At 37.5% G+C, this 13,322-nt stretch overlaps 1 protein-coding gene across 1 annotated transcript in view; it reads right to left on the bottom strand.

Moving 5' to 3' along the window:
• cul1b (cullin 1b) overlaps positions 1–13,322 on the bottom strand; it is a 173,229-nt gene that overhangs the window by 26,441 nt on the left and 133,466 nt on the right. The window contains exons 18-20 of the mRNA XM_039753311.1: positions 11,753–11,800; positions 10,368–10,450; positions 2,185–2,290 (exon numbers count right to left, since the gene is read on the bottom strand). Coding sequence (XP_039609245.1) covers positions 2,185–2,290; positions 10,368–10,450; positions 11,753–11,800 — 237 coding nt within the window. The remainder of the gene's footprint in view (positions 1–2,184; positions 2,291–10,367; positions 10,451–11,752; positions 11,801–13,322) is intronic.

The raw sequence follows: 13,322 nt of genomic DNA, 5'->3' as shown, positions 1-13,322 counted from the left end.
TCAAACGGGTAGCCCTTTGTATGGCTCAGTACCTATGAAGTAGCTCTCAGTTTCAAAAAAGCTGGTGACCCCTGCATCAATCAATACACCTCTGCAAGGCTGTCTGGACTTCACACAAAAAGAGGACAGGTGTTCAGAGATGCAGGGACACCTTGGGGGCATCTTAGTGAGTTCTTCGTGGAACTCTCCAGGACTTCCATAGGGCTTTGTTGAGGGTGGGACCAGCAGGTCCTTTCCAATATCCAAAATGACTTGTAAGAAACATGGGCTTAACTGGTAAAAGGGACAGAAGCATGTTTTATTTGAGAGAAAGGTAAAAAGTAACTTGCTGTGTTGATTTTTTATTGGGAATGCAGATTAATCAGGAACACTTACTGGTATTACTAATTCACAGCCTGTTATAAGCTCCTGAGATTTTTATTATTAGTGTTTATTTTGTTATTTTTCCTGTTTCACCTATCCTTGTGTATTTACTTCTGTTAAACAAATCAACTTATTTCTTTTAATCTGGGCTTCCTTGTATATTTCTGGATTCAGGGTTGTCATTAGAGTACACCAAATGATTACAATGATAAGAACATAAACACTAGTCAAAACAAACAAACTGAAAAGTTGGTAGGATGGCCATCAATATAAAAGAGTATTTCCCAAACTGGATTTCATTACAATTACACAAGACACAAATAATGACCAGTTCTAGGAAACACCTGAAATTAAGAACATGCACTGTGTATACCTGTGTAAAGTATTTATTTCATGTTAAAATACAAAATAAAGTCAACTGCTTTGAAACAAGTATACTTTATGTCTGCCACAAGGGCATTTTAAAGAACCATTGTTAATAAAACTATACACATTAAAAAAAAAAAAAAAATCTCAAGATGAGTTTTACCATTTCACACTTCTCAACCCTCCCATCGTTATGCTTCACATTTTATGACCTTGGTTGCAGTGAAAAACAGTAAATTCTGCCAGAGTTTAGAGTTAGATTGTAAACACAGTAAAACCTTGATTAATCATGAGTCCCTGTTAACCGTCAGAGGCAAAAAAAAATTGTGCACACCTACGCCTACCCATTAATGTACCGCTACAGACATGTGCTATTCTGTGAGCTATTCACATTGGAACAACTCTCCCTTATGCTAGCATGTCGTGTTCTCTACAGCACCAGTTATGTACCTTCAATTTTAACAGAGTTTCGTAACTTTTCTCTTTTGCTATCAATAATCTACTATACATTGTTAAGATCAGTAAGCTATGTGTGGTGTTGAAATTGTCACATAAAACTTAAATTATTAAAACATTTACAAAATGGTGAAAGTGCTTCAAGTATTACTTCAATTTACAGGGTACGAAGAACAACAGTGAACGATCTAAAGTGTGATGCCGACAAAATTGGAAAAGCTTGTTGAAAACGGAAACCACTGACAGTAATGTTAATATGCATTAATGTTAGTGTTCTTCTGTATTCTAATTTTCTTTTTAAATTCTGTTATGTTTTGTTAATATATTGTGATGTACAGGCAGCTGGTGATGGGTTGTGGGGGAGCAGATGGGTGGAATGCTGTGTAAGTGATGGGACTGAGTGAAGGGCTTCTGTTCTGTAAGGGGCAGACATGCCTCTTCGGAGATAAGTGATAGGAAAAGTTTGGAGAAAAAGGAAGATGCGAAGGAAGTTTTGAGTAGGGAGACAATAAGCAGGAGTGTTTGCAAGATAAAAAGAACATGAGTGGCAGGAGATAAACTAATTGGTAAGGAAAGCTTTCTTTTATTGTTTAGGAGGTGTGCTCGGTAACCCAGAAAAGAGAGTATAAGGCAAGGCAATGTTAAAAACGTAGAAAACTTCAGTACCTCTGAGTTGTGTTTGCTTATTATGCTGGTCGTTATAATATTATAGGACTTAATTCTGGTAATACTATATTATACTTTGTTAACGTAGTTTTGTTTTGTAAACAAATGACCATTAGATAAACTAATCTACTGTATATCATTTTTAAAGCAGCTGTTCTGTTATCCGTCACAGCCTCAGTCCTGACCCCCAAAAGATTTTACTATACATTTTAAACTGTAATTCTCATAAATCATACCAATGACAAATGAAACAGACACTAAGCACTAAGGAAAAGGGAGTCACAACAAGGTAATCCTTACCACAAGACCTTGTGTAACATGTTAAACAATTACCTGAATTAGCAGCTTCCTGTCCTCTTCAATATTTTTGTGAGTAGTTTCCTGTTCCTGTTTTTGCTCTGTTTTCATTGGCACATTGATATTAACCCGTAGTTTTTTACTGCAATGAAAATATAAAAACTATCTTGTAGTATCAAAAGATTTTTTCTATGATGAATGGCATTATTAATAAATTATATTATACACTGGGGATAACTTATTACCAGAGAGCTAAAAATAAATGACTTATTATTATCATAATGCGCCATATACACTCACCTAAAGGATTATTAGGAACACCATACTAATACGGTGTTTGGCTCCCTTTCGCCTTCAGAACTGCCTTAATTCTACGTGGCATTGATTCAACAAGGTGCTGAAAGCATTCTTTAGAAATGTTGGCCCATATTGATAGGATAGCATCTTGCATTGATGGAGATTTGTGGGATGCACATCCAGGGCACGAAGCTCCCGTTCCACCACATCCCAAAGATGCTCTATTGGGTTGAGATCTGGTGACTGTGGGGGCCATTTTAGTACAGTGAGCTCATGGTCATGTTCAAGAAACCAATTTGAAATGATTCGAGCTTTGTGACATGGTGCATTATCCTGCTGGAAGTAGCCATCAGAGGATGGGTACATGGTGGTCATGAAGGGATGGACATGGTCAGAAACAATGCTCAGGTAGCCCGTGGCATTTAAACGATGCCCAATTGGCACTAAGGGGCCTAAAGTTTACCAAGAAAACATCCCCCACACCATTACACCACCACCACCAGCCTGCACAGTGGTAACAAGGCATGATGGATCCATGTTCTCATTCTGTTTACGCCAAATTCAGACTCTACCATTTGAATGTCTCAACAGAAATCGAGACTCATCAGACCAGGCAACATTTTTCCAGTCTTCAACTGTCCAATTTTGGTGAGCTTGTGCAAATTGTAGCCTCTTTTTCCTATTTGTAGTGGAGATGAGTGGTACCCGGTGGGGTCTGCTGTTGTAGCCCATCCGCCTCAAGGTTGTGCGTGTTGTGGCTTCACAAATACATTACTGCATACCTCGGTTGTAACGAGTGGTTATTTCAGTCAAAGTTGCTCTTCTATCAGCTTGAATCAGTCGGCCCATTCTCCTCTGACCTCTAGCATCAACAAGGCATTTTCGCCCACAGGACTGCCGCATACTGGATGTTTTTCCCTTTTCACACCATTCTTTGTAAACCCTAGAAATGGTTGTGCGTGAAAATCCCAGTAACTGAGCAGATTGTGAAATACTCAGACAGGCCCGTCTGGCACCAACAACCATGCCACGCTCATAATTGCTTAAATCACCTTTCTTTCCCATTCTGACATTCAGTTTGGAGTTCAGGAGATTGTCTTGACCAGGACCACACCCCTAAATGCATTGAAGCAACTGCCATGTGATTGGTTGATTAGATAATTGCATTAATGAGAAATTGAACAGGTGTTCCTAATAATCCTTTAGGTGAGTGTATAAAAACATGCAAACGTAAAATTTTTCAAATAGATATCAGGTTCATTTCATACAAAAGCAAGTAAGAGTGAAAACACCAGCACAATTTCTCAAAAAGTCTGCTGGTGTACACCAACTACTACTAAAATAATTAGAAATGTTGTTCCTTCTGTGATTTTAAAAGAAGTTAATCCACCTTTGTGGTATGGTATGCAGTAGTATTCCTCGAGGTAGGATCTTTGTTTTTGTTTTTAAATTTTTCTTTATGCAAGGAGCTTTAAATATGTAGCAGTGTCCTATAGTGTACAGTGCCAAAAGTGTGAGCTCATTCTGACTTTCACAATAAAGAAGGCACTAAGGAGATTGCTGTTTGAAGAATATACTATGCTACAATCAAATACTCAGGGAGCACTATCAAATGCTCAGGAAGCACAACAAATCTGAGAGTACACTTAGAAAGACACCATTCTGATGTAGTGCTAACATCAAATATCTAACAGCTAATATCAAACAACAAATGTTAAATGAATGGATCCTTCTCAACTCAATTTTGAACAGGCTTCTATACCAAAGTTAGCAACAACCTCAACTTGTCCAACTTAAATAATTCTTTGCCTTCTCAAGTCTTGTAAAGAATGAAGGCTTTCCATAATTTGGAGAGTACAAAGGAGCCTTGATGCACCATACCATCCCAAAAACATGTTACTGACACTGAGGTGCCCAAGTTGCACCAGAAGGTAAAAACGAGGGTGTATGAATCTCTCAGCTTTGCTAAGAGAGTCGTTTTGACATGCGATGCTTTGATATCGAAGGGCTACTGAATCGTACATAACCATAACAGTGAATCATAATGAATGAGTGTAAGCTGGGCTCATATAAACAAAGATCAGTACATTACAGCCACACAACTGAGAACATTGCAGCATTATAAAGAAGAATATTACTGAATGAAGATTAGAGGTCAAACATCCTGTCACTGTAACTGAGTCCAAAATGAATGTCGCAGCTGGACTTGACCCACGTACAATGTTTTGCACACAGCCCAAATCTAGCCTTGTGGAAAGCACTGAAATTGCTAACAGTGCAGTGACTACTTGGCAGGAGCAGATGTGTTATAACACTTTTTAAATATATCATCAAAACCAGCCACTAGCTAAAACACACACAAGACCTGTTTCGGCTACGAAAACACAAATTAAGCTCAAACACTATAAGAAGGTCGAATGGCTCTTATGACATGTGTGATGGACAGTTGTGGCTCTTACCTGGCCAGGACACTGTTGTGATGGAAGGTCTGGGGTAGAGAGATGGCTTGGGGTATTATCTCCCCCAGAACGGCAGAGGGCATCCCCTCCAGCTTGCTACACTGTCACGGACTTGGGGCCTGAAAGCTCAGCCCTGTTGGGATCTATGAGCACCGTCAGAGGGAGCATGAAGAGCTGCTGAGCCCTTTATTGCAGAACCGCCATACCTGGAAGGGCTGCTGGAAAGAGATTATGGGACATCTGAAGCACTTACAGTCATTCAATAAAAGGATCTGTCTCACTCCATTCGGGGAGCCAGAGTCAGGAGGAGGAAGACGAATCTTGCTTGAGGAGGAGTGGAGGTGGAAGACAGAGAAAAACAAGACAAAGTGCTGTTTTATTATGGTGCCTGGTGTTTTGTTTTACTGTACTTTGGTGCTGTGTGGTAATGTAAGGGAAAACGTTTCCAACACCTCAATAAGGCCTTGTTTCTGTGTCTGTTGTGTCAGGTGTCTTTGGCCACACGATATAAAGATTTTAAAACAACCACCAGTCAACACTAACCACAATAGGATGAATTTGGGCTCAGATTGTGTGTTGTGATAGTTAATGTAAATTTTGTGTAAAATTAATTTTGATATACTTTACTAATCCCCCAAGGGCAATTGACTTTCTGCATGACCTTTAGGGGTCAAAGCGGAGGGTCAGTCATTGTACAGTGCCTTTCATGTTAAGGGCCTTGCTCAAGAGTCCAATATAGTTGGATCCCTTCTGACAAACAATATTTGAAATAGCAACCTTCCACATAGTGCAGAACCTCAACCACAGAGCCACCACTCTGTCCGATACTACTTTGATTTATGCTTTGATGTTTTTTAGCAGCAAGAGGAATTTGACAATCCAGTGCAGGAGAATCAGAGGAGGATGATCACCCACCTAACTACAAGGATGGCTCTGCTCTGCCCAACCCCCCAGCCACCCAGGATGAGACCAAGGAGCTCATATGTACTGGCTTGGTTGCTGTAAAAATAAATCTGCACATGATGATGCTGAAGCTAAGATTAAGAGATTTAAAGAAGAAACCCCTTTGCCACTCCTAGAAAATCATCTCTGTTGGTGAAAAGAACACAAATATGAATAACCTCGCCTATTCAGAGTAGCAAAGCATTTCCTGTGTATTCCTCTCTGCAGAGAGTGTTTTTCCACTGCAGGAGACATCATTACCACACAAACGAAGTATCCTGAAAGCTGGGTATGTTGACCAGCTCATTCTCCCAACAAAAAGTATTGACATAAAAAAAAAACAAGCACTGACATACTAGAATAAAAGAATCAGAAATTTCACCATCAGTATTTTTTGTTTAAATTTGTTTCATGTTTTCTTTAGTAATCCTACAAGCACTTTTATTTTTCATTGGTATAGACAGATATAATTCCTTTCTATCTATTTTCTTTTATTAACTGCTTGAGATTAAGAAACATAAAAACTAATACAAAAATAATGTGAACCTTTCAAGCAGGATTATATATATATATATATATATATATATATACACACACACACACACACACACACACACACATACATATATACACTATATAAAAAAAAAATATATATATATATACACACACACACACACACACACACACACACACACACACACATATATATATATATATATATATATATATATTTATATAATTATAAACATTGTTTAGATAATTTTTTATTTGTTTACCTAAAGAATCCTGCACTTTTTTCTGATATAGGCAAATGTTAATTCCATTGTTTGGATTACAAACAAAGTAATGCTGTGATGTTGGACATTACATGGACCATGCATTTTCTTTTATAAACTTCGTGAGAAATTAAAAACTGACATACTGTGAATGTTTAAAAGCACCATCTAAAATATTCCAAGCACTTTTATTTTTTACTAATATAGACGAAAATTAATTACTTTACTTAGATTGCACAAAAAGTGCCACTATGGTGGTTGATGTTACAGGGACTGTAATAAATCACAACACAGACCCCACTGTTCTGAGTACATAAAAAAGTAAACCTTTTTTTTTTTACTCAGATTTTATGCATGATGGTGTGTTATTTACAGATTTCCTAAAATTAGATTTTAACTGCAGCATAACAAATGCATTGTCCCTGAACCTTCAGTAAGGTTTTACCAGTTCTACTCCAAAGATGCACTTCTCAAGAGATGTAATGAAGCCAATTATAGAGCTACGGCAACTTGAGCATCATGCAAAAAGGACAGTCAGTAGTATGAAATTTGCATCAGGAATTTTTCATAGCATATCTTCTTTTCACCCAAGTTCAGGCACATTTGCAAAAAAACAACCCAAGCACATCAGAGTCTGATGTCTCATTCGTGTGTTTTTTTCTCTCCAAATAACAGGCATATTTCTACATACACCATGACATAGATATAACAAATATGAATAATCTACTCTTTCCATGGATGTGAAACACTTCTCACTACATAAATGACTCACATTTCTCTGTAATGTAGAATCCCTGTACAGAAGATTTAAGCCTGTTGTAAAAAAAGAGAAATTTGTCTGCAGCATCTTTTCTCATCATTGCTAGCTTCTGCGCATCTCTTATCTTGGATAAGCAGGTGAGAATCACAAACTGTCTATGTTTAAACCTCTAAAAAGAGTAAAGTTTTAGAGTGACAAATATCAAACTAAATGATTAACAACATTTACAAAACAAACTGTGTAATTTATAATTGTACTTTTATAAATTCAGTAAGGGAAATGCATGTTTAAGTTGATACAAATTAGAAAATATTTTTGGGGGGAGATTTCACAGTAAAAAACACAAAAACAACATCTGATTACTCATCTCTAATAAAGTGTAAATCTGGGGTATTCCAATTCTGAATTTTGGCCGAAATCATGCTTCACCTGTGGGTCTGCTCTAACACATTTCTGCTTTCCTCAGTAAAGCCCAACAGAATGCTCACTTTAAGTCTGAGGTACTCCAAGGGATAATTATTATTTGCCTCTTTGTAATAGGGAGAATCTCAGTGTTGTTTACTTGGAAAAACCTGTAGGGTTTATGCCTGATGTTGGGAGTATGAAGAGGGAATTAAGTTAAAAAGACAACTTCAGGAGGAAAATAAAGAGTGAAAGGTGATATATATGTAAATTACTTATGGAATAAAACAAGCTGAAAGAGGAGATCATCTCTAAGGATTTTTTCTCAGCCTTTGATGAACAAGGCATTTCTTACACATGTGCCTCTCTTTTTTGCGATTAATATGGGTTTAAAAAATATGCAGGACAACAGAACTAAAATAGTTTTAACCTATGTAGATCGGTATCTCAATAAATATGTTGTCTGTTCAATCATTTGATTCAAGTAAAAATATGCTGTTTAAAACATTTTCTAAATTACGGTATAATAATTTAAAGGGCTGTTAATATATATCTATACAGTGGAACCTCGGTTCACGAACATCTCGGTACACGTACAGCTCAGTTTACGACCAAAAAGTTCGCCAAAACTTTTGCCTCGGTTCACGACCACACACTCGGTATACGAACAAGCAAGTTTCCCTTTCAGTTCCGCACGTGTTGCATTGTCCTCGGTCAGACGTGTGTGCATGCTTTTGCTGTGAAATCTTTGTGCTCTATTTCATTTCCCTTCTGGTTCATACATGCTGATTACTGTATTTAAGCACGTGTTGAGCCGCTCCCTGTTCATTGTTCTCAGTCAGACGTGCATGCTTTATTTGTGATCACTTTGTGCTCTACAGTAATCGTGTGCTTTTGCAGTTAGCCATGGCTTCTAAGCAAGTGAAGAGTGGTAAGAAGAAAGTTTTGCAGAAAATTGAAATCGACGAAAAAAAAAAGAAATTATTGAAAAGTATTGAGCGTGGCATTCGTGTTATTGATCTTGCCGCCGAGTACAAGAAGTCAAAACCTATGATTTCGACTATTCTAAAAGAGAAAGAATCTATTAAAGCAGCTGATGTTGCAAAAGGAGTTACAGCGTTAACCAGGCAGAGACTTCAAGTGCTGGAAGAGGTGGAAAAACTGTTTACCAGTTTACTCATTTACCAATTTGAGAATCCTCGTGCTTTCAAGCAGCACAATGTAAACAAAGCCAGACTGCCAGCGATGTGGAGGGCAAACACGAAGGGTTGGGTCACAAGGACTTTGTCTTTGGAATGGCTGCATGAGGCTTTCGCTCCCACCAGCTAAACAGCTAAAAACACCAGAAACCCAAGAAGTCACACGAGAGAAAACACCTGAAGGAAGACATCCCTCCATCGCGGAGTCAGACTCTCCGTCGAAACTGTAACCTCCTCTCCACCCAGTTCCTCCTCACTTCATGCCAGAACTCGACTCATACAAGGTTAGTTTTCTCGGTGGTTTAAGATTAGTTTTTGTATTACGGATTTTTCAAATGTTCATTTTTCGGTTCGTAGCGTGAATTGTTGCGGTGCTACTTTTCACTTTTTTCAAATGTTCTTTTTTTTCCCCCGTGCTTAAAACTCATTAAAAAAAGTGTTTATACAGCGATCGGTTGCAAGTCCATAGCGCAAACTCCTGTAATGTTATTTTCTTGGTTGCTTGTGGTTGGTTTTTAAATAAAGTTTGGATTTGTTCAAATGTTCCTTCCCACTCCATCCGTGCTTAAAACTCATTAAAATAAGGTGTTTATACAGCGATCGGCTTGCAAGGCTATAGCGCGAACTGCTGCAAGGTTACAGACAGGGAGAGAGAGCGCGTGCTGCTGAGACAGAGAGAGAGAGAGCGCGGGCTTGCATGCTGCTGGGAGAGAGAGAGAGAGGGTGCGTGCTGCTGAGAGAGACAGAGAGAGAGCGCCAGCTGCTGAGAGGGAGTAAGCCTGCGCGAGCAGCTGAGCAGGGAGCCTGGGTGTTTTGTGTCAAGTGTTATTCAATGTTTTTACATTAGTTTACTATTACACTGTGCATTCTATGGTGTAATTAACTATATTTGTGCTTAATCTTTAAAAAAATATATCTACATACAGTTTGTACGGTCTGGAACGGATTAATTGTATTTACATACAATCTTATGGGGGAAATTGATTTGGTTCACGACCAAAACGGTTTACGACCAGAGGTTTGGAACGAATTATGATCGTGAACCAAGGTTCCACTGTAAATATATATATATTTTTTACGCACAAACTTTCTAATGATTATTGTGAAAAATGAAACAATAGAAAAATAAACTTAATCTTTGCTACTTGCCAATAAAGATGATTTAAAATTTCCACTCCAAATTATTTATAAAAATTTTAACTTTACTTCACTTAAAAAAAAAATCAAGGTTTTCAATTCAAATAACCTTCTCTGTATTAAGGCAGTTACACTTTCTCCTCAGCCAATAAACTAATGAACTGCATATTTGTCAAAATCCCATTAATATCGCTGCAAAAGTATTCATTACTGTAATGAAAAAACACAAATAACAGAATAAACTTACTTCTTGTATCCAAGGAAAAGTTTTATTAAAGTGTCAGGCTTAAATTCCACCTCGTCAATATTTGCATTTTCATCTTCCAAAACCTAAAAATGAAGATGGATTACAATTACAACTCTATAACGAATAATGATTTAACATGTTTAATATTTACATCCTAGAAAGCAAAAAATTCATTTTCAGGAGAGGTGTAAAAATATTAAGTAATCCAAATTATGTAATTTACAAAGGACAATACTGCTAGCTTTATACTCTTTAACACAAGAATTCCTGAAGCCTATGAAAAAACTCTTAATCTTGGGCCACCTTAAATTCCTTTGCATCTCTCCATCAGCGTCTTTTGTTTTGTAAATGTGTCTATCAGCACAAGCAAGCAGCCTGCTATCCCATCAACCCCACAGACGGAGCTCAACTTGGCAAAAAGTTCTTCCTGCTCAAGTGTGTTTATCCGCGTGTGAGGTGCCTGGAGTTATATAGGGTAAATAATATATCACCATGTAGAATACATACAGTACAATTCATGTGTGTCCCGTGTTTACAACAATTTGTATAAGTGTAGGATGAAAGGAAACGCAAGGCAAGAAATACTGAGCACATATCTAAAGCAGAAACATTTTTCACGTCATACTAATAATGATGTGAAGTGCATAAAGTGTGAAGACTTTAGTACAAATATCAAATAAAGAAGTGCACTTTTATTCAAAAATATAACCAAATTAAAAAAAAATTAATTCAATTTACATGTTGCTGTCAAGGAGTTAAAAACCCAAGCTCAAATGTCAATCGACAGAAAGTTGATACTTATTTTTGAATGGTGCAGATGTAAGAACTGCTGCCTTATAACCAAAAGTTTTTGGGTTCAAGACAGGGCACTCCACGTCTTGAGTAACCAAAATTTACACCGGGTGTTACAGACTCAAATCAAATGTATGTTTTTACTATGTTATAGTAATAATAATAGCAGTATACTACTTAAAACTCAAAGTGCCCGGTCTCGAACCCAGAACCTTTTGGTCATAAGGCAGCAGTTCCTACCTCTGCACCATCACAGAATACATATCAACTTTCTGTTGATTGACATTTAAGCTTGGGTTTTTCAAAGCTGTAACATAACAAAATGTGGAAAAAGTGATGTGCTGTGAATACTTTCCGGATACACTGTAAGTCCTACAATAATAAGTCCCAAGTCAACTCTGTTTCCTCTAGTTAACATTAATATATTTTCTTTCTAATATTTTTTGCACATGTAAAGTTTCTTATTGTGTTTTGGTCAAGTACTCTTTATGTTGGGTTTGGCTGTTTTTTTGTGTCTTTCTCATCTTTACCCTATAGCTCACAATTCACAATAAATACCATAAAAAATCATTATGCAAAAGTGTCTGACTTACCAGTAATTTGGACTTCAACAAGATTTGTAAAACTTGTACCAGTATGTCCTAAAAAATAGAATATAAAACACATACATGTAAAGTCAAAATTCACTTATTATCCAAAGAGAAAACACATCTTTAGCTGATATTAAACTAAATGGTTAATCATGCTATGATGTAAATTAAAAGACATTCTATAATCTAATTTTACAAAGATTTGCACTGAGTAAACTACAGTATAACAAACAGATAATAGTCTGGTGATACGCAATGCTTTTTTGCAGACATTTGTTATTCACTGTATAGTTTTTACAGCTCAAATAAATCCACTGTCTACATTGATTTCAAAGGAAACTCATTATTCATGCAGTTTTCAAGATCACTGGCAATAATAATAAGACCCCATGAACTTTACGAACTTTCAGTAAATTTGATAAATAAGGCATAATCTCAAAGAAGGTCTAATTTCAAATATGTCTTACATAAAATACTTTTGTTCTGATGTACCATGCAGAGGGAAATAAAAAGGGGTTGATCATTGCTAGCATAATATGATTTTTTTGAGTATACTGAAATTTTATACTCTCACCAAGAAATTTCAACAATGTTTTTCCTGAATTGACATATTCATTCATCCATCCACTTCTACTTATCCGAGATCAGGTCTCGGGGGCAGCAGCTTGAGCAGAGATACCCAGACTTCCCTCTCCCCGGCCACTTCTAGCTCTTACAGGGGAATCCCGAGGCGTTTCCAGGCCAGCCGAGACACATAGTCTCTCCAGCATGTCCTGGGTCTTCGCCGGAACCTCCTCCCGGTTAGACGTGCCCGGAACACCTCACCAGGGAGGCATCCAGGAGGTATCCTGATCAGATGGGCACACCACCTATGGGAGGGGCCAAGGAGGTCGGGTGCAGTGTGAGTTGGGTGGTGGTCGAAGGCAGGGACCTTGGCGGTCCAATTCTCGGCTACAGAAGCTGGCTCTTCAATTGACATGTTGTGTTATGTATTCTGAATAAATGTAAAGGTAAAATTAAACATGTTTTTGCATCCTTACAATGCTAATGACTTAATGAATTAAAGAAAAAGTAAGTCGATTCGCACTTTCTATTTTGCACGCATAAGATTATGAGGTCGTCAGCTCGGATAATGAAGAAACGCACAGGAGTGGAGGACTGACAGTGCCATCACAACCGATAAATGGCAGGGACGTCTCACCAGTCTGCACAAGACCCACCGCGACTGTCCCCAAAAGGCGCTCATATCGTCAGCGAACACATCAATCTATACTATATAAAAGAAAAAGGCAACTTTCCTTTCTTTACACCTTTTTTCCTTTTATCCCAAACCAAAGCCTCTCTCTCGTACTGATTTTTTATTTTTCCACTGGATTCTCAAGAAAAAATTATATATAATTTTTAATTTGATCCAAGTATTCAAAAACAGAGATTTCAGTTTTTACAAAAAATACCATATCAAATAAATAAAAAATTAACTTATCAAGTAAATTCCCTCTTCCTGGGGAATTCTCAGATGTTGTCAGGGTAATCTGGTAATGTGCCTTACCGGCATTACCAGCAATTAAAGAAA

Source organism: Polypterus senegalus, chromosome 5 (assembly GCF_016835505.1).
Source record: "Polypterus senegalus isolate Bchr_013 chromosome 5, ASM1683550v1, whole genome shotgun sequence".
NCBI lineage: Eukaryota > Metazoa > Chordata > Cladistia > Polypteriformes > Polypteridae > Polypterus > Polypterus senegalus.
Note: the sequence above shows the minus strand (reverse complement) of the source record. Positions and strands in the feature narration are given on the sequence as shown.